General features: G+C 49.7%; 1 protein-coding gene across 6 annotated transcripts in view; it reads left to right on the forward strand.

Moving 5' to 3' along the window:
• CNGA3 (cyclic nucleotide gated channel subunit alpha 3) overlaps nt 1–23,887 on the forward strand; it is a 37,676-nt gene extending 13,789 nt beyond the window's left edge. For 4 of the 6 annotated variants that reach the window (XM_019969755.2, XM_070798254.1, XM_070798253.1 and 1 more), the window contains 8 exons: nt 1,238–1,374; nt 9,026–9,139; nt 10,017–10,196; nt 13,413–13,466; nt 16,321–16,386; nt 17,671–17,778; nt 18,950–19,056; nt 20,939–23,887. In XM_019969755.2, coding sequence (XP_019825314.2) covers nt 1,274–1,374; nt 9,026–9,139; nt 10,017–10,196; nt 13,413–13,466; nt 16,321–16,386; nt 17,671–17,778; nt 18,950–19,056; nt 20,939–22,329 — 2,121 coding nt within the window. In that variant the 5' untranslated portion in view covers nt 1,238–1,273 and the 3' untranslated portion in view covers nt 22,330–23,887. Of the gene's footprint in view, nt 1–1,237; nt 1,375–1,556; nt 1,994–9,025; nt 9,140–10,016; nt 10,197–13,412; nt 13,467–16,320; nt 16,387–17,670; nt 17,779–18,949; nt 19,057–20,938 lie in introns of those variants that run through there. The other 2 variants (XM_070798257.1, XM_070798256.1) reach the window with 2 other exon arrangements.
• Nucleotides 23,888–26,184: the final 2,297 nt, after the last annotated feature.

Here is a 26,184-nt window from a genome sequence, read left to right on the forward strand (position 1 = left end):
GGTGCAGTGCTCTGGGGTCCTTGCACCGACCTTCCTTTGGATATGAAATTAATTTAGTTCTGGAGTGAGCCACTGGGCTATTTCTGGAAATCACCATTTTTCTCTGGAGTGGTCTCAACTGACTTCTGACACACTTAAGCCATGCAGCAGCTCAAGAGAGCCTGTGCTCATCTGCCTCAGAAAAACTATCCTCAGGAATTTATTTTCCTCCTGCAGAATTTTGATCAGAAATCATGCAACTGGTCTGCTGTTTTCATCATGCTAGCTGTGCACTCACGTCAGTTTTCTCATCGATCAGAGGGGTACCTTCCACCGTTTGCTGAAGGGAGAGTATTCATGGTCAGCAATGGGATCTCAATTTAGTCATCTTTAAATAGAGACAGAAATTGTATGTGTCTGATGAGTTTATTTTGAAGATTAAATGAGATGAAGTGTGTATCAGGTTGAAGATCTTGTTTAAAAGTTTTTATAAATGTCAAGTATTTAGGCTTTTTATGCTTTGTTTTAAAACAAGATTTGGGGGAGCTATAAAATGAGCAAAATTATAAGATAAATATAGGAAAATGACAAAGTCAGACTTTTTTTTTTACTTTTAAAAAATTGTTTATTTTTGTCTCTGCTGGGTCTTCGCTGCTGTGAGGGCAATGAAGCTGCCCTGGTTGCAGAGCAAGTTTCTCACTGCAGTGGCCTCTCCTGTTACAGATCACAGGCTCTAGTGTGCGGACTCTAGTATCTGCAGCATGTGAGCCCAGCTGCGGCTCCTGGGCTCTAGAGTATAGGCTCAGTAGTTGTGGCACCTGGGCTCAGCTGCTCCACAGTATGTGGGAATCTTCATGGATCAGAGATTGAACCAGTGTCTCCTGCATTGGCAGGTGGATTCTTTACCACTGAGCCACCACAAAGTCAGAGTTAAGAGGGACACTGCATCATTGAAGAGAATCATGAGGGTTTAGCTTTCTTACATTGGATACCAAGTTCATTCATTTGTTTGATCAGCATTTAATTTTGAGCAGTTCTTGGCATGCAGCTTATACAAAGGAGTAAAAGACCTTCTTTGTGCTTCTGAATGGGAAGAAGAACCCAGAGAGAGCCAACTAAAACACTGTGGCAGGAGTTGTGAGAGAGATGGAGGAGGACGTGTGCCAGGGCTTGTCTGGGGAGCAGCCCTCCCAAACGAGCTGGGTGTTCAGTTACTTCCTCGTCCTGACGACATATCTGGTTCATGTTCATGTTTCAGCAGCCACCTTGGGGTGGAATGTGACACAGGAAGAAGATGGCCAAGATTAGCACCCAATACTCCCACCGCACCAGGACACACCCCTCGGTCAGGACCACGGACAGAGATCTGGATTGCATTGAAAACGGTCTCAGCAGGTAGGATGGGCTTTAACTTCATGCCTGGAACAAATTGTTCCCATAGCTGCTCTTGACCAGGGAGAAAGAATGCCTTAGCCTGTGGGCAGGACAGGTTGGAGGGTGGAGGCTGTTCACAGCACTCCTTCTAACTGCATGACTCCTCCCAACCCACACTGAAGTAGTTTTTATTCTCATTTTAGAGATGTGGGAAAATGCTCCAAAAGTTACATAACTTTGGGAAGGCAAGAAAATGAAGATTAAAATGCAGCAGATTAAACACGACTGTGAAAACGTCCCCAAAGTGCCACACTTTGCCTTGTGTACATCAAACATTTATCAGGCTCTGTCTGCACCAGTCAGTGTCCTGGGCACTGGGGTGGAGTACCAATCCAGTGCCCTGCCCCTCATTTCCAGGGGAGGGTCAGGACTCAGTCATGCTCATGGACTTGGGGGAAGGGGCCATGCCTGCCAGCAAAGCCATCAGCACCATCGATGATGTCCGACATAGGCAGTAACCTGGAAATCTGGGGCCTCTACTTCAAGCCCTGTTCCTAACTTACTGGGAGATCTGGGAAAATGCACTAAACCCTCTATGCCTCAGATTCTTCAATTGTAAAATGGAGCAGCATTGGGAAATGTGAGTATCTATTTGGTACAGACAGACTTACATTTTTTTGATGCTTCTTAAATTGTCAGTCAATTGAGTTAAACCAGGAGAAACTGTATTTCCAATATTAATGTTATTTTTGTCCCACTTATATAGCACTGAAAACTTCTCCCGCCCATGTAAATTGCACATTATCTAAGGCCCCAAAACGCACCGACAGTCCCTCAGTCCTTGCATCCCTGGCACTGGCCCTCCTCCACCATTTTTCCTCACCCACTTGTGTATGTCTCTTCCTCTCTCAGATGCACATCTCATTTTTGTGTGTCCAGTTCTTTGTCCCAGGTCCTTAGCAAACTCTGCTTATGAGTGATGGACAGTAGTTTCCCCATCACTGCAAACTTATGCAGTCTTTGGATCCCCACTTTCTGGGGTTCAGGCAAAGGAAGGAAAGTCTCAAAGCATGCCAACAGATGTTTATTCCCTCCTACTCTTGCAAGTTGGTGCTGAGACCCAGGAAATTTTATATGACTCAGGGGCATCATAAATTCTCACCCTACTCAAATCTCTCCCTGCTAACTGGCTGACCATCAATATCTGTGTTCCATAACTGAGGGCTCCTTCCTTTAGCTTAAGGCATTGCCCTTATTTAAAAGGGAAAAGAACACTGTTAGGACAGTTATCTGCTATTCAAACTTTGGTATATATTAATAGTTTCTTTCCCACATCAGAGCTGACAAAACCCCTGAAGAAGGGGCTGAAGAGGGGCTTCAAAGAGGGTTGCAATAAAATGGAAAAAAGGCCCAAGGGGGACTTCCCTGGTGGTCCAGTGGCTGAGACTCCGAGTTCTCAATGCAGGGAGCCTGAGTTCCATCCCTGATCAGGGAACCAGATCCCACGTGCTGCAACTAAAAAAAAAAAAAAAATAGGTCCAAGCATGGCACACAACAAGAAAGTCAGGCTCCCTGGAGACATGAGGCTCCTAGGATCTTGGGCCCCAGGGAGAAGGACAGAGGCTGTCAGGATCAGGAGCATGTGAAGCAACATGGAACTTCTCCCCATTGCTCCCTTTTGCTTCAGGCAGGACATAGCCAGAGCATCTCTGAGATCCAAGCTCCCTGGGGTCTGTCTGGCTTCTCCCAGTGGGAGAGTCAAGAGAAGGCAGGCCCAGCAGGTGGGCTGGGGCTCCTGCCCAGAATGCCTGCTCGACTCACACCACCACCACACGGGCCAGCTCTGCCCGACGCATCCTGGCTCTGCCTCAGCAGGTGGCCAGCAAGTCCCATCTGGTCTGAAGGCTGTTCAAGAGCCTCTGGTTTCCCAGAGCTTCTCTGTGAGCTCAGGTTGAGCCCATGCACACTCAGAGAATGGGTCCGCCACACAGCAGGGGCTCTGAAATGCTGCCCTTGGACAGTCCTCTCTGCCATCTCCCCCGGGTGATGCCATGCCCCCCCTCCCCTGCTCTGCATCCCCAGGCCAGCATGGTGACCAACAGCACAAGCTTGAGGCCACTCTGCCAGGTTTGAAAACTGGCTCTGAAAAGCTGATCAACAGCTCCAAGCCTTAGTTTCCTCATCTGCAAAATATGCTAGTTCTGACCTCAGAGAGCAGCAGTGAGGTTAAAACAAGGCAAAGCTCATGGCACAGCCCCTGCCATGCAGTAAGCCCTTATCACCGCTCCCTGCTGGTCTTGGAGATGCTCACCTCCATGGGTCTTCTCTGTGTCCCAGGCTGAAGCCTTTTCTGGCCCCTCTGACCTCCGATAGCCCCAGCTGCCCTGACACCTGGATGGGCTGTTTCCTGCCTGTGTCCACATCAGGTTGTCTCAGCCTGACCAGCAGCCAAGTCTCACTGAGCCCCACTGGGGGCCATGCCCAACAGCATGTTGTTGACAGATTAGTACAGAATCCCATGGAAACACTAGAGAGATCTCAAAAGGAGAGACAGGAAAAAAGCTTCCTTCACGAGAAGCATTAGCTCACAGAGGCAGGAGTGGGTTAACAAAAGTTTCCAGAATGGTTCCTTAGCATCACTGAGGATTCAGAGTAGGAGTTCACGCTGGGAATGGTACAGCCTTGGGCCAGAAAGTTGCATCCAGGCCCCTCCCCTGCTTCTCAGAGCAGCCTAATATCTGCCTATGGACAGACCAATTTTCCCTGTAAGATTTATTTGAGCAAAGGATTTTGACACAGTCACATAAAATTTTTAAAGTTTCCAATCGCTATTTTGAGGGAGGAAATGGAATCTGAACAAATCAGATCTTTGCCTTGAAATTCCAATCCTTTTAGAAAGCTTTTGGAGAGATAATTACAAACGGGTGTCCTTAAATATGAATCACTCTTTATCCTCAGTGATACCACACAGCTGTGCTGGGAACCTGTGTGTTGGTTGGCCCTTTGCTGAGGGCCCCCCAAAGAGGGAAGATGTCATCTTCCTGTCCCCTGAGACATCTCTCTTCCCAGCTCTTTCACCAAATTAGAGACCGGTTTCCATTTCTCTTTTAAATCACTGAGATCATTTTGCTTGTGAAGAGTCATAAGGAAGGATCAAAATGTTTCCTTTGAACAACAACACAAAAAAATTAAATTTACACCTTGAAAAGACCAGAAATAAAAATATCCTGCATTTTGCTCTTTCTATTTAGATCTGTTTCATTGACTCAATTATTTAAGAGCTCCCTGGCATATTTTTGCAGATAATGCAATAAAGACTTCAGAACCTGCTGCAGAGAATTGCAGCTAGCACCAAGGACACCTCAACCCCCAGAGCAATCTCCTGGTGTAGCTATTTTAGATGAGCTTTTGGGCATAGAGGGTCATGTCCTAAAGAAGAGGAGACTTCTTCGTGCTGCTTCCTGAGCAGAGCCCAAAGCAATTATCACAAAAGAAAACCATTTGCAACCTGCTTCCCCAGGACCGAAGGCAAAAATGCAGTGACCTCGGTTCCTTGGTCACATGCGGCTGGGGCAGCACCTGCCCGTCACTCTAGTTCCTCGGGGCTTGGGAGGAGAAGAAAAATAATGTGTCACACTCTCCACCCTTGTTCTAAAAGGTCACTTCTGTTCACTCGCATGTCCCCAGAGTCACTAGAGGAAGACACCAGATCCACAGAGCACAAAGTTAGTTACCGGTTTCCATTCTGATGAGAACCTCTGCTTCCTCCAGTGACAAAAAAGCCTCACCTCATGGACATGAATTCCTCTGTATAAATGAACACAGAAGATGAGCTTTACGCGTTGAAAATGACCTTGTCTTTCAAAACAGTTTCTTGTGTTTCACCAGTTGTCCTTGTTCTTGCTAATTACCAACTTCCCAGGGCTTCTTCCTGTAGAGGTAGCATCACCACTGAGAAGGAGTCTGTGAGTGGGAGGCAATGTCAGGTTGTCCTGGCCTGATCTGCTTGTTCTATAGAGCCTGAGGCCTGTCAAGTCCTCAGCTAGCTCCTCAGCCAGCTAGCAGGACGGGGCCTGGCCCCCAGTCTCCACCCTCTGTATTTCCCTTCGAGGTTCTGAATCTCTGATCTTGCAGTGATTGGCAGAAGGTCCTCCCTTTCAGCAGTACCTGTGTGTCCTTGGGGACTCAAAATGTCACCTCAGACATTTGTTTCCTCTCCTCCCACCCCATCTCCCCTTCTGTCTACCTTGTGAAATCAGTTTCTCTGAGGAGTAACTCATTGGATTTGCTATTATTTAGATATCTCCCAGGCGTTTAAAAAGGGTAGAGATTCTGGAGCTAGAAGAAAGACATCAGGGTAGAACTTTGTGCATCAAGAAACAATTAAGGAGATGCATCCAGAAAAAAAAGCCCCTTGGGTCCCTTGGACTTACATCATATAAGACCCTTCCTGTTCCTCACAACTAAATGTGCCTTTTGGGACTTGGGTGTTTGAACAAGTCATTATGAAATCAATTTTTCCTTTGTTTCCTTTTCGAAGACCAGGAAAATTAAAGTCAGGGAGGGTAAGTGACAAGCCTGCAGTACACCTAGCTAATAGGCATTGGGGTAGGGACTCAAACCCAGGCCTCTGGGTCCCCCACTTTGCTGCCTCCCCTTCCAGTGGATGCCGTAGGTCCAGGCCACATGCAGTGGCTCTCACTGCTGCCAGCTGCAGGCCTGCTTTGAAATCTGGGGTGAGTTCTGCCCCTCTCACTCACCCACAAACCCTGATGTCATGCACATGGAGTCTTCTGCTGCGGATGCAAGTAAATCTGCTCTCAGCAGGTGCTCCCACACAATTAGCAGAAACCAGACTAGGCAGAAATGCTGGGCTGACTGCCTGGTGCCTGGAGCTCCCTGAGGAGCTGGTGGGGACAGAATAGCTTCGTCCTGGGGACCACCTCCAGATCTTCCGGGCACACAGGCCATGCAGAGCTCCAGCCCAGCTGCCAGTTGCTGCCCCCACCTCCAGCTCCCCACCCCCAGGCATGCCAGCTGCTCGAAACCAGGGATTGGAGAGATGGATTCACTTGTCCCCCTGCCTCCTCCTCCTGTAACTGACCCGGTGCCTTGGAACATGCATTCCCAGCTTTGTGGACAATATTAGAAGGGCAAGGGAATTGTAGCTTCCTACTTGTAGCAGGGCCTCTGATAGGGTCTCTCTCTTTAAATTAATTAATGTTATTTTTGGTTGCACTGGGTCTTCGTTTTGGCGTGCAGGCTTTCTCTAGTTGCAGCAAGTGGGGGCTACTCTCTGTTGCGGTGTCCAGGCTTCTCATTGCAGTTGGTTCTCTTGTTGCAAAGCATGGGCTCTAGGTGCACAGGCTTAACTAGTTGCAGCACGCAGGCTCAGCAGTTGTGGTGCATGGGCTTAGTTGCTCCGCAGTGTGTGGAATCTTTCTGGACCATGGTCTGAACCCATGTCCCCTGTATTGGCAGATGGATTCTTATCCCCTGTCAGGGGAAGTCCTGATAGGGTCTCTTATATGTATAAGGTTGAGGTGTGAGTGGTCTCTTATGAGATTAGAGAGAGAATTTAATTAGGTGCTTTGGCAATAAAAAAAAACATGCCCACATAGTGCAGCTAGGGGAATTAGAATTATGTCTCTAGTGGCATGCTACAGAACTCAGTCCTCAGTTCAGTTTAGTCCCTCAGTCGTGTCCGACTTTGTGACCCCACGGACTGCAGCACGCCAAGCTCCCTGTCAATCGCCAACTCCTGGAGCTTGCTCAAACTGATGTCCATCAAGTCAGTGATGCCATCCAACCATCTTATCCTCTGTCATCCCCTTCTCACGCCTTCAGTCTTTCCCAGCATCAGGGTCTTTTCCAATGAGTCAGTTCTTCACATCAAATCGAGAAAGTATTGAAGTTTCAGCTTCAGCGTCAGTCCTTCCAATGAATATTCAGGACTAATTTCCTTTAGGATGGACTGGTTTGATCTCCTTGAAGTCTAAGGGACACTCAAGAGTCTTCTCCAACACCATACTTCAAAAGCATCAGTTCTTCGGTGCTCAGCATTCTTTATAGCCCAACTCTCACATCCATACATGACTACTGGAAAAACCCTGGCTTTGACTAGATGGACCTTTGTTGGCAAAGTAATGTCTCTGCTTTTTAATATGCTGTCTAGGTTGGTCATAGCTATTCCTTAGCAAGCTTAGCAAGCGTCTTTTAATTTCATAGCTTCAGTCACCATCTGCCTCAGCCATGTCCTATTCAACTTTTGCTTTAATTAGAAAATACAGAAGGCAGATTCATGAATGGGTGACAGCAGGCTTTGAAATGGGATGGCATGGCATTCAAATCTCAGTTTTTCCAGTTGGCTACGTGACCTTGGGAAAGTTACTTAATCTCCCTGAACCTGTTTCGTCCCTTATAACATTGTTATATGATTTAAGTGATAAAATGTAAGTGGCTGACGTACAGTAAGCAGTCAATAAATGGCAGGTACTTTATGTGTCACTCTGTGTGTTTTCAGTAAAAAAAAAAAAAAAAGTATCCTCGATATGGGGAAGCTGAGGGAGAGAAGAACCTGCTGGCCATCAGGGCTGAGCAGGGACTGCCTGGAGGAGCCAAGGTGTGGTAGTGAGCCCCCCACCCCCACCCCCCGCCCTGTGCTGGAAACAGCAGGGCTGTTGCAGAAAGGAAGAGGCAGCAGCTTGGCGGCTGGGTTGTGGAATTCTGACTTCTGATCACTCACTAGGGAGACACAGAGCGTTTACCCTGACAGTAATTCCTGCTTACTTCTTCAACCGTGTTGCCACCTTGTTAAGAAGGCTGATTAGGTTGGAATAGGTCATGTGATCGAATTAATTTGTCTTGCTTGGGCTCTTCAAGACTCAAAGGATGAAGTGCAAATCCTTAGAGGCCAGTGCCTGGATGGCTTTTAATCAGGCTGATCAGACTTCAGCCCCAGGAAGTTTTAAAGGGAAAGAAATGAAAACAGGCCCCAGCAGAGAGCTCTTATTCCAGGAAATTCAAGAAACACTAGGCTCTGCTAATGCTCAGACTTTTTGCCCTGAATTGCTCAAGGGAAGGTCCTCCGCCCCTACCTTGGCAAAAGGGCACAGCAGAAGTGGACTTTCATTTGAAAGCACTATACAAATATGAAGCCAATTCATTACAATATTTCAGGACCCTCCTCTTAATCAGTGGTTTCCTGCAGCACATACACACTGGGACAGAGGGCAAGGGAAGACCTCCTGAAGGAGGCGGCACTTGATCTGGCTTTAGGAGAAAGGGTTTCAGCATGCAGAGATGTGTGTGAACCAAAATCCTTGTTCTGGAATCCTCATGTGGAAACAACTGCTCTGGCTCTAGAGGCAGGCACAGTACCTCCCCCACCCCAACTCCCTGCCCTCGGTGCTCTAGTAAGGACCACTTACTGCTGGCTGGCCCCTTTCGCCTAGGCTATGGGCAGTGGCCTCCTTGCCATAAAGTAAAGGCCACATTATCCTAAAAGCCAGGATCTGCTGGAGCATGAACTGAAGGGTGGAGCTCTGGGGTGAGGATCTCTGACAGTGGCATTCCTCTTTAAGCAGAGCATCTGGCCATCTCGATCCTCAACATGTCCAAGAGTTGGATGAGCTGGAAATCAATTTTGCTTGCTGCATATTTGATTTCCTAGGACCCACTTGCCATGCGAGGAGACATCGTCAGAACTGCAGGAAGGCATTGCCATGGAGACTAGAGGACTGGCTGAATCCAGGCAAAGCTCCTTCACCAGCCAGGGTCCCACCAGGTAAGTGACTGGTTTCTGCCCTCAGCTTGGGAATAAGGAGACAGAGGCAGAAAGAAGATAAGTCTTAGGAAGAAATGGTGATGAGGATGGGGTTGCAGATTTGGAGAATAAAGGGGCAGGAGAGGCAGTTCAGAGGTGTCCAGCCGAGAAAGCCATGTCCAGTTCAATGTGGGCAGCCAGGAGCCACCAGACAGAGGGAGAAGGTAAGGGAGACGGGGCCACCTGTACCAGATGGGGCTGAGGGAAGGTTTTACAGGGAAAGCTGGAGCTTAGATGCGCTCTAGGCATGCGGGCTGCCTGGGTTCAGGTGCCTGAGGCCTGGACCGGATCTGCTCCAAGACAGAGGTCAGTGCACATTGCAGAGGGACTTCTCCACAGGCCTGGAGACAAAACAAAAGTTTGTATGGACAGCAATTCATAGGACAAGGGTTGGGGAAAAAACCTAGGTTGTATCTGGGTGCTTGCTCCATTAAACTGGCTCTGAATTTTATCCCTATTTGGAAATTGTATTTTTTTTTTTACTGTTCCTCTGCTTACCAGTCATAACAAAGAGCTCTACATGGGGCAAAAGGAAAAATGAGCAGAAAAACTTGCTAAGGCCCCAGTGGAAGGATCATGCCTTTGATGGAGTCCAGGCATTAAAGTGACAAAGCCACAATGAAAATAGTATCCCTTATGGAGGAAGCTCCATCCCAGGTGGCAGAGGAAGGAGGAAGAAGCGGTTCTGGGGAGTGGGGGGCAGGGGTGGGGTCAAACCTGAGCCTGCCGCCTGCCGGGGGATCCTGTCCTGCCTGCATCACTGCCCCTGCCCCACCCTCTGGGAGGGGGCTTCCGCCTCCTTCTACTACGTCCTGGCTGCCCACCTGTATCCTTCCAGGTTGTCACGCCTCATCATCTCGCTCCGTGCCTGGAGCGCCAGGCACTTACACCAGGAGGACCAGAGGCCCGACTCTTTCCTGGAGCGTTTCCGCGGAGCTGAGCTCCAAGAGGTGTCTAGCCGAGAAAGCCATGTCCAGTTCAATGTGGGCAGCCAGGAGCCACCAGACAGAGGGAGAAGGTAAGGGAGAGGGGGCCACCTGTACCACATGGGGCTGGAAGCGCTTGCTGCTCGTGTGGGCCAGTGTGGATTAACCCAGCATGTGGCCTGGAACGTCGATGCCCAGGTATTCCCTGAAGAAAGGGTCTGTTCTGGGGTTAGACTGCATGCTCTAACCATCTCCATCAGACTTCAAGAAGCCCTGCAGGAGATGAAGCCCTTTAACCTGAGGCCCCAGCCTCAACTGAGCTCTGACCCTGTCCTCCGCAGAGCCCCCCTAGCACCCCCTGCTGCTGGTGTCTTCAGAATCGCACCTGCAGGACATTGGCCTCACCAGTCTCTCCATCAAAGGACCCTCATCCTACACTGCTCTGTGACCTCTCTTGCTAGAAAACTGAGGCTTTTGTACCACGAGCCTCGGGGAGTACCTACATAGTACCCACAATTTTATGGATGGGTATAGGTGCATTCTTCTGGGGAAAAGATCTGAAGGTTGGTTAGAACTTTCAAGGGGAACCTTCCAACCCCAGGTTAGGTTGAGAACAATGAGGGGACGATAGGTGGGCCTGGGGGGGATAGGGAGAGTGTTTGCTTTTCATTAGGAGAAGGGTCTGCAGAACAAGGGCTCTGAGCACCTTGCCTGGCCCCCTACCCAGCGGGGAGCTTGTGGCTGGTGCTGTGGGGTGCAGGCACGCAGAGAAGTTTGCAGGGGCTAGACTGATATCCCCTGCTCCCCCACCCCACACAGAGCTGCTGCCTCCCCTCTCCCTCCTCTCTAGTGCTCTTGAGAAGCACCCAGCTTCTGGTCAGTGGGAGACCACTGAGCCACCACGGATTGAATCAGGTGTCGATTAACAGCAGAAGGTCTCTTTAGGACCCTGTAGCAGTAGGAGAAGTAAGCCTGCGGGGGGAGCAGACCTCCTCTCAGCCTCACAAATGGGAGGACACTTGCTCAGAACCCACTTTAAGGGAAAGGGGGGCTTGGACAAGATCTCTAAGCTGAATTCTCTAGGTCATGTCAGGATTTAAAAGACATAAAAATAAGGGTGAAAAGAAGCATGGTTGTTGCAGAACCGACAGTCCCTATGTAATTTGATAGAGAAAATGCTGTTTTTGAGTTAAAGGAACAGAAAGGCTCAGATGTGGCACCTCAAACAGGCAGAGAAAGCCCCTGGGGACTGAAGGCTCTGAAGCTTTGGGGAAAACAGGATGGATCTTCTCAGAGCTTCAGCTTTATTTCCAGATTGGGGGGTAGGGTGGGGTATATTTTTATTACAGGTTATGCAGTACATTGTGAAATGTGCGAGATACACAAGCATGCTTAAGATAAAATATGACAGTTCAAAGAAATGTCTTGCTAGTGACATTAGGAGGTCTGCACGAGTCTTCCCTGCTGAGGAAGGCATGAGAATTGCTGGCTGAGAGGCAGAGGTCCAGTGGAGCAGCGTTTCCGGGCTACTGTTTCACACGAGTTTGGACAACAAACCCTTGGTCTGCTGGGCTGTGAGAAGGGTGCTGTGGAGGGCCTGAGCGCTGGGACACGTGCAGGTTCCCAGAGCTGAGCATCCCTGTGAGGGAGCTCTAGGACCACAAGGCACACGTGCTGTTCACTGCTGAGCCAGAGAGGAGGGATGCAGGCCAAGGAAGAAGGGAACTTGGAGAAGCCGGGTAGGGCAAAGGTGGTGTGTGGCAGGGAGGTAGGGTGCAGGGAGCAGAGAAGGGGTAGGGAGGGAAGGAGGTTTGTTAGCAAGTCAACAAACTGGTTCAGTTCCTTTTGGGCAAGCAAAGACTTCCTTGGCTTAACTGATCAAACTGTCTTCTCTGCAACTTGAGATTCATGGAGACGAACACTAGACTGTGTCCATTTCCCTGTGTGACCAGATAAGTGGAGGGTTGAGCTAGGACCCCATCAGGGCCAGGCCCCAACTTGCCACCAATGCCTGGTTAACTCACTGGAAGGTTCAGAGTGGGCAGGTGAATGCAATGGTGCAGGATGGGAGCAGAGTAGTCAGGGAGGCTTCCTTGTGGAAGAAGACCTTGAATTTCCAAGGCCAAGTCCTATTAGCAAAGCAAAATGTATGCAGAAATGGGTCTTAGTTCTCCTACGGGTTGGGCCCAATGAGATTATGGGCACAGGGGTGTGGCAAACACATGCCACTGCACCCCAGACACCTAAACTTTTCTTTGTAATAGCACAGCTTTGATTTCTCGGGGGGTTTTCAGGTGATAAATTAATCCCCAAAAAAGCAATTAGAGCCACATTCTGAATGGAGGGAGGGAGGCATGGGCAGAAGTACCAAAAAAAGTATTTGGCCGGATGTTCGACATCAGAGGAGAGGTGCTAGAGTCAGTCTGGAGTGGCCCAGGCACTGGCTTTGGCCCGCAGACCTCCTGTCCTGTCACTGGTCTGCAGTGACCACAGACAGGCAAGCCGCCCTCCAGCCCTGTGAGGCCAGGCTGGCTTTCTTAAACCAGCTGTCACACACGTGAACTGGCAGTTGAGCTCACAAGGATCACGCCTTTTCCTAAAGAACACCATCAAGAACTGGCCAGTCCAGCTTTAAATAAACATCGCTGGGTGCAAAACCAATCCCCGCCTTCTACAAGATTCTCACATAGATCTGGGTAGTGGGCCCTGAAGTTTTAAGGTGAATGTTGGGGACCGGGGTGGGGAGGATGGGCTGAACCCTGGGGCAGCTCTGCCCTCAGTCTATTTTTTGCCCTAAGAATCGGAAGCGACCCCTGTGATGGGGTGTCTGAGGGAGGGGCCCTGTGAGAACCTCATCCCTGCCCACCCTCTAAAAGTGCTGCTGCTGCTGCTAACTCTGTCCACCTTGGCCCAAGGCGCTCAGCCTGTTCCCCCAGAAGCACCCGAGGGCGGGCACCATGCTGGGTGGCCTACGTGCCCTCCGTAGCGTCTGGTGCACTGCCTGGCATGTGCTAAAATGCAAGAGGAATTGAGGCCAGGGTGCTGGATGGGATTCAAAGAGGCACTCCCCATTTATTCAGAATCCTCACATTACCCAAGTGTCCATCCTCTCCTCTACTCTGAGGCATTCACCAGCACAAACTGGTCACACACACAAAAGAAGTTTGTCCCCAACGATAACAATTCCCTGTGTTAAAACTGCGTGGAAAGGCCCAGGAGACAGGGGATGGGAGTCCCAGAATAACTGCCGGAGGGCAAGGGGTCCCCAGCAAGTGGACCGAGTTCAGATTCTCTTTGCCTTCCCGCAGTGCCTGGCCCCTGGCCAGAAACAACACCAACACCTGCAACAACTCGGAGAAGGAGTGAGTACCTCTGCCCCCTCCCACTCCCCACCGCCGCCCTCCTCCTGTAGACACGCCAGCTGTGACTCCCTCCTTAGTCCTGCTGCTTCTGCCACACCCCCAGACCCTGCTAGAACCCTGCTCCTGGCATTGGAAACCCGTCCCCATGGACAAATGTGGGGAGGGACCTATTCGGTGAGACTTCCTTGGGCAGGTCCTCTTTTCTGTGTCTCGCACTGTTCTTATTTATAAAGCGAAGGAGTTGGATGGGTAAACATTTTCAGTGCCAGCACCCTCTGTTGCTATGTATCTGAAGGTGCAAAGCTGGAGTCCCTTTACTGAGCAGTGGATCTTCTCCTTCATGATAAGAATGTACTTTTCATTCTACGTCCTCAAGCTCCTGTGTGCCAGGGGAACGCTCTTGTCTTAAGGCTAATTTGGGCCTCTTTGGAGGATGTGATCAGGATGTAATCAGTGGAAAAAGGAAATTTAAATATTTCCAGAGAACAACCTCTTGAAACCCTGGCCCACTGCAATTGTTTCCTACCACCTGATGCTGAGCTGGCAGAGAAGTTTGATGTGTGATTCTGGCAATGCCATCCAAAAGCCCAAACAGGGAGTGTGTATGTGGTGGGGCCATTTACATGTGTGAACACATGCACATGTGTGCCCCATTCTCCAGCCTTCCTTTATGGAACACCATGGGGATAAGTAGGGAAGGGGGGGGTCTCAGTTGGAGCCTAGGAGGACAATATCAGCAAACAATGCCAATTTCTTGACTTCCAGTTGACAGAGAACTATGCCAAGGCTTTTTCTGATTATTTCCCTTTGTTCTGATAGAATTTTTGTTTCTGTTTTCCTCCTTGAACATTAGTTGCATTGGGTTTTTTGTTTTGTTTTTGTTGTCTTTTAAATTTATTTTTTTAATTGAAATAAGTTTACAATGTTGTGTTAATTTCTGGTATACAGCAGAGCGATTCAGTCTTATATATTTATATATTCTTTTTCAGACTCCTTTCCATTGTGGTTTATCACAGGAGATTGATTATAGGTTCCTGTTCTATGCAGTTGTTCTTTATCCATGCTATATATAATAGTTTACATCTGCTAATCCCAAACTCTTAATCCATTTCTCCCTTGAAGTGAAAACAAGAAGGGCTTCCCAGGTGGCTCAGACAGTAATAATGCCTACAATGCAAGAAATCCAGGTTCAGCCCCTGGATCGGGAAGATCCCCCTGGAGAAGGGAATAGCAACCCATTTCAGCATTCTTGCCTAGAGAATTCCATGGACAGAGGAGTCTGGTGGGCTGCAGTCTATGGGGTCACAAAGAGTTGACCTGATCTCAAACTCCTAATGCATTCCTCCCCCTCAGTTGCATTTTGTTTACATAAATTGGGACATCAAATCCAGAGACCCAAATGTCAGAAAAACAAAATGATTTAATATGCAAAATGATAGCTGTTTCGAAATGCTTGATGTCAAGGCAAACCTGACATCAAACACCCTTGAAAGTCCTGCAGTTGAGTAAAGGCTCAGGATACTGGACTGGGCGGAGGTCCTGTGGGTGGGTCTCCAGGCTTCTCCGACCTGGGGCTAGGATGTGGGCAAGGATGGGGGTGGGTGCAGTTGGCTGCATCAGGCTCTGATAAATCTTTTCAGATGGGCTCGTACCATGGGTCCAAGGACCAAAGGACAAAACGGAACTGTTCCCAAATGGGGCCACCTGGGCACAAAGATACAGAAGTAATTCTTATGGACACCTTCCCCCACTCTTCCACCACATTTATGGCATTTCGCTTAGTCCATGGCTTCTGAAATTTTCTTTCTCCTGATCAAATTGTTCTCAGTCAAAGCCACCATCGATTCGTAGCTCTGTGCAGGTCCCCTGGGTCAGTGCTGGTTGCATTCTGGGACACAGCTGGATGGCACGGGGTCTTCCCTAGGCCTCAGCAGGTTGGTAGCCAGAGGAAAGGCCAAAGCTTGTAACCCAGGCCACAAATCCTGAACAAGGGTGGCAGAGCCTGGTGTAATTAAACTCCCAGCAGGGCTGAGTGTGCCCAATAAGCTTGTGGGCAGCTCCCTCTGCTGGTGTTTTGGCATTAAGACTTAAGCTGCTGAAAGATCAGTAGATTCAGAACAGAGGATGGGGTGACTGACTGTCCTGGCTCTTCTCATTTACCAATTATAACTTTTTGTTTCTACTCAATTTATTAATATGCTCATTGTCAAAAACTTGGGACACAGAAAAGCACCCATGAATGGCACACAGCCACAAAAGTATACTCTATGTTAATAATTGAACCCCAGTATCAGAGAAGCCCCTCTTCACATATCGGCAAATATACCTCCAAGTTTTCTCTAGGTCTATGTATTGAGAATATAGATGGGTAGATAAATAGATACATACATACATACATACATGCTAAGTCGCTTCACTCATGTCTGACTCTTTGTGACCCCATGGACTGGCTCCCCGATTCTCCAGGCAAGAATACTGGCATGGATTGCCTTTTCCCTCTCCAGGGGATCTTCCCAAACCAGGGATCAAACCCACATCTCTTATAAATCCTGCATTGGCAGGCAGGTTCTTTACCGCTAGCACCACATACATGCAATACATTTAATATATATACTAGTTAAGAGCATTTGTATCCCAACTCAGCTACCTAAGAGCTTTGTGACCTTGGGCAAGTTACCTGACCTCTCTGTGCATCAGCTTCCTGACATTACTATTATTGAAATCAGTAAGCTCGCTTCACCCCAACGTGCTGGAAAGATGAGTTTCCTGCACCACGCCCTCTCCTTCGGTCACTGCGGCCTGCCCTCTCCCCATGGTATATGAAAATTGCTAAGTGTCACCCTGTGTCATCCAGTGACAAGGCGAAAAAGGAGGAGAAAGAGAAAAAGGAAGAGAAAAAGGAGAACCCCAAGAAAGAGGAGTAAGTACGAAGAGAAACTGCCCCCAAAGAGGGGAAGTTCTGGGGTCACAGCACGCCCGGTCCCTCCCCAGGGAGGAGAGAGAGGCTGACTCCGTGGGGCCTCAGGGTCAGCCCTAGAGAGGGGGCTGCTTAGGGCTATGGAAAAGGACTTGGTCTCAGGCAGGGATCAGGCCTGCTGAGACCATGTGTGGGTTTCATTCTGCAGGGAAAGTCGGGGACCTCAGAGTGGGGCTTGTAGGTAGGCAGGGTGGTCTGCAGCCCTGGGTGGGCAGCTGGGGGCTTCCCTGGGAGCCTGCTCTGGTGCCCTCTTCTGGGGCATTCTGTTTGCCCACCGTGTCATCTTCACAGCTGGGGTATGTGGAGCCCCTCTCCCGGTCACTAGAAAATACTATGTTCACAAACTAATTCAAACCCAGTGATGATGAGTGTTGCTGGTTGGGAATGTCCAAAGCCCTGTCAGTGAGAAACTGATCTTGCATTTGATAAGTTGAGGTGCAACCAGAAAGGCAACCCAGGGTGTCCTCTGGGGCACAGGAGCAGCTCTGCAGGCCTAGTGGGCATGGTGGGGAGTTGGCATGGGGGAGGAGACAGGTGGACCCAAAGAAAAGATCTCCAGTACCACCTATAAATTCTAACCCTCCAAAAATCCTGAAAATGAAAGTAGAAAGCACCCTAAGCTATTTCTTCCACTCAGTCTTGGCTGACATAACTGCAGTGATTCCCAGGTTGGTGGTTTTCAGTGGGAGGCAGGACCCCAGTGCTCGGAAGTGAGGCTTTAGAACATCTGCACAAATGCAGTTAGTGAAGTGGACAGAGCACCTTCCTAAAGGGGACCCCCGGGATCCCAAGGTCAGTCCAGAGAGGAGCTGCCTCAGAACCACCTGGGGCAAGGGTCAAATGCACATTTCCAGACCCCAGCCCAGGAGGGGTCTGGGTGGGCCTGGGAACTTGCATTTTCCCAAAGCTTCCCTGAGGTGGTTCCAACATCACGGTGCTCCACTTTCCTCCCTGGCACTCTGGAGTGCGTGGATGATACCACAGGGCACGTGGGAATGTCATCACCATGGTTTTAGAGTTACCGTGGCTTCCTGGGGGTGGAAGAGAAGGCCCTCTACAGGGACACCCACATGACCCCTGCTGAGATAGATAGGACCCTATCTGGGAAGTCATCTCTTCCGCTGCAGCCCACAGCTGCCCTGGGGTCTGTAAGCTAGACCAGGTCTCTAAACCCCTCCAGAGCTGCAGACTTCCAACACACTGTGCTGTTTGTGTGGGCGTTCCCAGGAAGAAGAAGGACAGCGTTGTTATGGACCCTTCCAGCAACATGTACTACCACTGGCTGACTGTCATCGCCGTGCCTGTCTTCTACAACTGGTGTCTGCTCGTGTGCAGGTAGCCGGGAGGGGCGGCTAGGGACAGAGCTCTGAGCGCCCGGTGGCTGCCCTCCGGCTGTGTGTGCCTCAGGCTCTCTGTCCACAGTCACTCAGTAGTATCCGACTCTTTGTGACCCCATGGGCTGTAGCCCACCAGGCTCCTCTGTCCATGGAATTCTCCCTGCAAGAATACTGGAGTGGGCTGCCATGCCGCACTCCAGGGCTCTGTCCATAAGGAAGGGCTTAAAGAGGGAGCACCGGTGGGGACCTGTGTTTGAGATCAAAGCAAAGGGCCTGGCACCCTGGAGCCTTCCTAATTGAGTCACAGGAGGAAGATGCAAGAGTGAGTTATTGCTCTCCTGAGGGGAAGTGGGAGGGGTGGGCCACTCCTGAGCTGACCTGCAGGACGGGGCTGTAGGTAACAGGTGGTGTTCTCTGCTGGCTGTGGTCTTTGGGCTTTCTTGTTTGTTTTCTATTAATTCTTATTGGCATATATTATATTTACAATGTTGTGTTAGTTTCAGGGGTTCAGCAAAGTGAGTCTGTTACATATATACATATATCTACTGATTTTTAGTTTGTTTTCCTGTGTAAGTCATACAGAGAGTTGCCTGAGCTATACTATAAGTCTTCATTAGTTGTCTTATTAGTTATTTTATATATAGCAGTGTGTATATGTCAATCCCAGTCTGGACCAACCTCACCCACCAGGGGGCAGACACCAGAGGGGGCCTTTGGGCTTTCTGAGCCGTTTGGGATGCATGGTGAGCTACTATTTTGTGGGGGGAGATGTGACTTGTTCCATTGTTAATCTCTAGAAGTTGTTGTATCTTTGTTGTTTCTTTGGCCCCAGAAAGGGCAGGTTCTCAGCCCCTTCATCTGACTCTACCACTGAGGCCTGGAAAAACTGCCCCATCTCCAGTGTGGGGAAGGGGCCATCATATCACTTACTGTCAGGAGGCAACAGGGCCCACTCTTTGGGGTCAGTCTCAGGTCTTCTTAGGAGCTCTATGACCTCGAGGCAGAAAAGCTTCTGAGCGCCCGGGCCCCTCATCGAGGCCGGGGTGAGCTGCTGGGGTACAGCCCTGCAGGCCGGGCTGTTGGGGGGATGAACTGAGCCCCAGTTTGTAGCACAGCGCTGCTGCCCACCCTGGGCCCTCCCCCACATGGCCCTTCTTGCACTTTTTTAGGGCCTGTTTCGATGAGCTCCAGTCCGAGCACCTGATGCTTTGGCTGGTCCTGGACTACTCAGCAGACATCCTCTATGGCATGGATATGCTGGTCCGAGCCCGGACAGGTGAGTGGGCCCGGGCCCCATGTCCTAGATCCCACAGCATGCAGCAGTGGGGGTGTGGGGGTGGGGCCTGGGGCCTGTGGGCAGGTTCAGGGAGATCCAGAACAGTCGCCCTTGGGGTTCCTCTTCGTGGACAGTCAGAAGAGCCAGGGTATGTTACCCATGGCTTTCAGAGTAGGTGAAATATACAGAGAACTAAAATCTGAAATAGGGCCTAGGAGGGTGTGATTTCCTTCAGATTAAGACAGCCTGTGAGCTGCGATCCTCTGCCAGAGTGCTTGTGCAGCAACAGCATACAAAGGATCTATAGGGAACGAACGGAGAAGGCAATGGCACCCCACTCCAGTACTCTTGCCTGGAAAATCCCATGGACAGAGAAGCCTGGTAGGCTGCAGTCCATGGGGTCGCTAAGAGTTGGGCATGACTGAGTGATTTCACTTTCACTTTTCACTTTCATGCATTGGAGAAGGAAATGGCAATCCACTCCAGTGTTCTTGCCTGGAGAATCCAGGGACAGAGGAGCCTAGTGGGCTGCTGTCTATGGGGTCGCACAGAGTCGGACACGACTGAAGCGACTTAGCAGCAGCAGCAGCAGCATAGGAAATGAAAAATAACTATCCCCATATGCAGACCACCTGAGCCACACCTCCAGCCCAACCCACAGGTCCACCCCCACCCCCACCCCCACCCCACTTAAGAAACCAGCCCCGCCTCTGGGAGCGAGCAAGGACGCCCGTGACTTGTCTCACTGCCTAGTGCTGCTGCTGCCCGAGCCCCAGTAAAGCCTTGCCTGAATTCCTGGTCTGGTCTCTCACCAGTTTCTGCTGATTAAAGAGTCCAAAGACCCCCAGTCAGTAACAAAACCACCTCTAGCTGTGAGCCAGGCCTAAAGCCCCACCCATGCCTCAGTCTCCAAGCTGTGCATCCTTGAGGATCCTCTTTCTGATTTGCACAAAGACATCACATAAGCTGCCAGAGGCCCTGCCTGTCACTTCCAAGGTTTTTAAACTAAAAACTGTGCCGTGGTTGTGGATACAAACACCACCAGATCACCACACAACCTTGGGCAGCTTTATAATACACAAAGCATTCCAAGCACGTCTTGTTTTCTTGTGAGAACTGCTGCAGGAGACAAGAAGCACGGGCTGGATTATCTCCATCTTACTGCTTTAGAAACCAGGGCCCAGAAGCGCTGAGTGACCGGCCTGGGATCCTAACTCCCTGACCAGGGATGGAACCCACATCGCCTTCATTGGAAGGTGAAGTCTTAACCACTGGACCACCAGGGAGTTCCCACGGGCAAGATCATGCCCCATTAGTAACTGGTAAAGCCAATTTGCTAGGCCATGACCAATGTTTTTAAAGTTGTTATTGTTGATATTTTCAAACATATACAAAACTGAGAGAGCACTATTATGAATCCCCCTGTACCCTCATCCAGCTCCAACTGTTATCAACACTTTGCTAATTTTGGTTCATTTATCCTCCCACACCCTGTTCTTGGATGGAGGTTTTTTTAAAGTGAATCTCAGACAGTAACCATGTTAGCATGTAGCTTTAACCAGGACCCATTCTTTAAAATATAACTTCCATTTATCTCTTAAAATTTAATAATCTTTCTTCACTACTATCAAATACCCAATCCACATTCAAATTTACCTAACTGATCTGTATTTTTAACTGAATAAAATAGATTAGATGATCTGATAGGAAATACCAGAGCACGTTTCCTGTAATAATAGTGAGTATGGTTTTTGGAAATGGTTTCTGTTATGTATATATAACACCACATCTTGTGTAGTCACAAGGTAAAATATCTTTCTGTGGGCCGTGACCATAAGCACGCAGCCTCTCTGATGCCCGCGTGGTCTGTCTCCTTCCTCAGGCTTCCTGGAGCAAGGCCTGATGGTCATGGACGCCAGCCGTCTGTGGAAGCACTACACACAGACCTTGCACTTCAAGCTGGACGTGTTGTCCCTGGCCCCCACAGACCTGGCTTATTTTAAGCTGGGCATGAACTACCCAGAACTGAGGTTCAACCGCCTCCTGAAGTTGGCCCGGCTCTTCGAATTCTTTGACCGCACGGAGACAAGGACCAACTACCCCAACATGTTCAGGATTGGGAACTTGGTCTTGTACATCCTCATCATCATCCACTGGAACGCCTGCATCTACTTTGCCATTTCCAAGTTCATTGGTTTCGGGACCGACTCCTGGGTCTACCCAAACATCTCCAACCCAGAGTATGGGCGCCTCTCCAGAAAGTACATTTACAGTCTCTACTGGTCCACCTTGACCCTGACCACCATTGGGGAGACCCCGCCCCCCGTAAAAGACGAGGAATATCTCTTTGTGGTCATCGACTTCCTGGTGGGCGTCCTGATTTTTGCCACCATCGTGGGCAACGTGGGCTCCATGATCTCAAACATGAACGCTTCACGCGCCGAGTTCCAGGCCAAGATCGATTCCATCAAGCAGTACATGCAGTTCCGCAAGGTGACCAAGGACTTGGAGACACGGGTGATCCGCTGGTTCGACTACCTGTGGGCCAACAAGAAGACAGTGGATGAGAAGGAGGTGCTCAAGAGCCTCCCCGACAAGCTGAAGGCCGAGATCGCCATCAACGTGCACCTGGACACCCTGAGGAAGGTCCGAATCTTCCAGGACTGCGAGGCGGGGCTGCTGGTGGAGCTGGTGCTGAAGCTGCGGCCGGCAGTGTTCAGCCCCGGGGACTACATCTGCAAGAAGGGGGACATCGGGAGGGAGATGTACATTATCAAGGAGGGCAAGCTGGCCGTGGTGGCCGAGGACGGCATCACCCAGTTCGTGGTCCTCGGCGACGGGAGTTATTTCGGGGAGATCAGCATCTTGAACATCAAGGGGAGCAAGTCCGGGAACCGCCGCACGGCCAACATCAGGAGCATCGGCTACTCGGACCTGTTCTGCCTCTCCAAGGACGACCTGATGGAGGCGCTCACCGAGTACCCCGAGGCCAAGAAGGCGCTGGAGGAGAAAGGGCGGCAGATCCTCATGAAGGACAACCTGATCGACGAGGAGCTGGCCAAGGCCGGGGCAGACCCCAAGGACATCGAGGAGAAGGTGGAGCACCTCGAGACCTCCCTGGACTCCCTGCAGACCAGGTTTGCGCGGCTCCTGGCTGAGTACAACGCCACCCAGATGAAGGTGAAGCAGCGGCTCAGCCAGTTGGAAAGCCAGGTGAAGATGGGCCTCCCGCCTGATGGCGATGCTCCGCAAACTGAGGCCAGTCAGCCCTGAAGACACAGGTGCCCTCTCCTGCCTCCCCGGGGCGGCGGTCAGTGTGACGCTGCGCCGCACGGGGCTCGGCCGGGACCGAATTCTAGCTTTCCCCACCCTCTGTGCGCTGCGTGGCCTTGGGAGAGAGCCTTGGTTTCCCTCATCTAGATAACGGGAGTCTTTATGTCTGTCCCAGTTAAGTGACAGGTTGCTGTGAGCTCCACAAGAAACGCTTCCTGAGGCAGGGTTTTGTTAAGTGTGAGATGTTTCTAGGCCAAGAGTATAAAAATGTGAGCACAGAAGTTTTTTTTTTTAATCCGTGGGGAATATTTAGACTCCTGAACTTCATTTTTTTGTAAATGGGAGGTTATTTACTTACCCATCCCTCCTGCCCCTCACTCCACCACCTCCTGATGAGGGAGTGATAACAGAAGCTGAGAGTACCAGCGGTAACTCGAATTGGATACATGAAACAGCTTGGGCATATTTCTGACTTGGGTATCTCCTCGTGTGCTCTTTGATGCCGTGACAGGCACAAAGAATGAAGCCAGGTCACCCCAGCTGAGGCCATTTCAAGTCTGAGAAGCAAATCCAGGTGCCCTGCCATCAACTCCTGTGAAACCAGAATCTGTTTCCTGGCAAAAAGCATCTCCATTAGGGAAAGGGACATCTCCTAACTCCCCAACAGGCTTCAAAGACAGGCTCTGTCCCAGTCCCTGAGTCGGAGTCCTGAGGCAGCCTGTTCTGGCCTGGAGGGGAGAGTCGTGTTGAGGGGAAGTTTCCCGGGTTGGAGGTCGGAATGGGGTCCTAAGGTAAACAAGCTGACCACTAGGACTTTCAAGAGACGAGACCGTTAGGCCATGTCTTTCCCTGCACCCTGGAACAGGAAGCCTCACTCTCCCTTGGAATTACATCTTGAGGCAAAGCTGTTAGACAAAAACGTGCAGAGTGTCGACCTGGCTCTTTTTGTTTAATCAGTATATAATATTACATTAAGATTTTAGAAGGTATCTATATAGATTTGGGTTCTATGACTGAATTATTACCTTAATGGTCCATTCTCTGCTTCATACACATTGTAAATTACCCAACTCTCCTGATGCAGAGAAGCCGTATATGCAGGCTTTCTGGCTCCCCTCTCCAATCTCATCTCCCTTTCTTCCTTCCTTCCTTCTCTTCTCTTCCTCCTCTTCTTCTTTCTTCCTATGCTCTTTTCTTCTCAGACAAGATGCCCCATGCCCTTTGGAAACCTTGACATCTCTGTGGTCTAAATTATAATCCATATGCTACATAACTGGGCCCTAATGTAGTTCATACAAAAGGTGCTGCCTTTTCAAGTATGCATTTTGGATTTACATGGGTCTGTTCTGGTTTCTACTATGGATCATTTGACCATTTTAACTTTTTAGAAGAAATTTCAAAGAACTATTAAAGAAAGATGTGATCCAAGCTCTTATCATCAGCACAATGTAACTAGCAACGTGTTACCAAAATGCACGTATTTTAAAAGCCTTAACTATTAATTTTGCCTACATTCATATTTACACAGGAAAAATAGAGACCTGGATTTAAAAAAACACCGAACGGCTCCTGCTTCATGTTTTATCATAAGGGAAAACTCACGTGGTCACATATCTTGGGGTATGCTTCCAGGGCAATGAGCCTGGCTTCCCCAAAGGAACGGGCACTGGTGAGCAGGTTTCACACAGGCACCGTGTGAGGGGATGTGTACAAAAATCAGGCACAGAAAGGCAGACAAGGCTGCGGCACTCGTCAGAGTGAGCAACTCCAAGCATTCGGTTACATAAAAGATATGTCCCAGGCGGGATGCTAAGCCCATTGGCACTGTTTGCCCCAGGCCACCATGGGGGTGGTGGTGGGCAGTCTAGGAAGGCATGGATGTTCAGGAAGCCAGGTAAGCATTTCCCCAGATTTGTCCAGTGCTTACGCCCAAGAAGTTTGGGTAGTAAGTTAGAATATGGGCTTCGGTGTGAGGGGGTTGGGACTGCTCTTGTTCAAGTCACGACTGCCCCTCAGGCAGGTTATTTGACCTCACTATACCTGGCTTTCCTCACCCAAAAAATGGGAACTACGTTGCCCACCTCGCAGAGTTGTTGTGAACAAACTTTAAACTTATACAGTATAATGAGGATGGCCCTTCAACCTCTTGGGTGCAGAAAATGTCACATTATTGTCCTGGAGGGAGAAATGAACACAGTTTCATCTAGTTAGCCCTTGGGTGCTGAGGTTGCTGGGAAGTTGAGTCTTGGATTGTTTTTAGGACTTCCATTCACTGTCTTGGAACCTGAGAAAGGGCTTGTGGGCTCCCAGCCCATCCCGTGTGCTGCAGGCAGGCCCTCCCTCTGCACCGGGTCCAGCACGGGGGTCCACACCGGGAGATAGCTTCTCTTTGTGCCTTCTCTGGGAATCTAAACTCATGGAGGGGTGTTTGTGTGTATGTGTTTGTGTGTGTATCTGTTGGTCTCAGGAAAAGCAGTCTCCGAGACAAGAAAGGAAGAAAACACTGGTGAGCACCCCTCGACGTTCAGACTGATTGCAGGCTCCCTGGCAGAACCCTGGGGAGGGAGGAGCTGGTCAGACCTTGGATGAGCAGGCTGGAGCTTTGGGTCTGAGGAACCCAGCCTGGTAAAGGTTCCGATACCTCAAACTTGGGAAGTCCCAAATCTTCTAGACCTCAAAGAACCACAATGAGCTGGGCACAGTATATCTTGGCAGTAACCAGTATAAAGAGCAACTGAAATTATTGGTAACTCAACTGGTTCAATATGAGAGAAGCCTGCTCCATCCCCCTGAAGCACTAGCCCTCAAATTTCTGCTGCTACCAACGCCCTAAGTTAGGCAGGGCCAGAGACCTATTGTAACTTTGTTAAGCAAACTCTGGTCTCTCTAGAACCCTTCTGCCAGAGTTCTGTTAAATGGAAGCCAAGGCAGCTTCCTTTTCTGGGTCTGGGAGCCCAGAAAATACCCCAAGGAAGGAAATGCAAAATGAAAACCGTGAGGAATAAAATGGAGAAGAAAAATGCTTTTCTGAAGTGCAGGGAGTGGTTTTGCCTAGTGAAGTTGACAACTCATACCTGTGATGTGGCAACCCTACTTCTGGCTCCATATTACAGGAAAGCTTCCATATGTGTATACCCAGAGACATACACAAATGTTTACTACAGCATTATTTTAATTAAAAAAAAAAACGAAAATAACTGAAATACCAGAATCTAAGAACATCTTTGTAGCCCACAGTTATTAGATGAGGGAGGGTGGGGAGCCTCTCTCCTTTTAATTAAAACTGGAAACATCCTGCAATCTCAGTCCTAAACTATGCCTTGGGACTGTATCATGGATCCAGACCTCCGTTATGGACCGAGACCTGACCTTGGTCGTGGATGATGTGTCTGCACCTCGGATCTTAACAGAGATGTTGGACATGGATCTTGGATCTACACATGTCTACTTTTTTCGACATGATGGTGGAAATGAAAGTCAGGGTCAGGAGAAGGTTGGAGTGCGGGTGATGGCAATTGTAACCTTGAGAGTGAGACTGAGGGTGTCAGGGTGAATGAATAGAAGCTGATGAGTCTGGGCGAGAGGAGGTGGGACTGAGGTGTGGAGTAGGAGTGAACGCAACGCAGGAGTGAGGGCCAGCCTGAGGGGGAGAGTGAAGCTGGACCTGACAGTGAGCGTGACATGGAGCTTGAGGACGAGGACTGGGGTGAGAGTGAAGATGAGGGACGCGGCGACTGAGTCCTGAGCCTAGACCTGGACCTCGAGCCTACACTTGGACAGCGGACCTCCATCTTTGACCTGGATTTGTCCAAGTCCTTACAGTCCACTAGACCAGCCAGCGGCCAAGACAGAAGA

Source organism: Bos indicus, chromosome 11, assembly GCF_029378745.1.
Source record: "Bos indicus isolate NIAB-ARS_2022 breed Sahiwal x Tharparkar chromosome 11, NIAB-ARS_B.indTharparkar_mat_pri_1.0, whole genome shotgun sequence".
Classification (NCBI taxonomy): Eukaryota; Metazoa; Chordata; class Mammalia; order Artiodactyla; family Bovidae; genus Bos; species Bos indicus.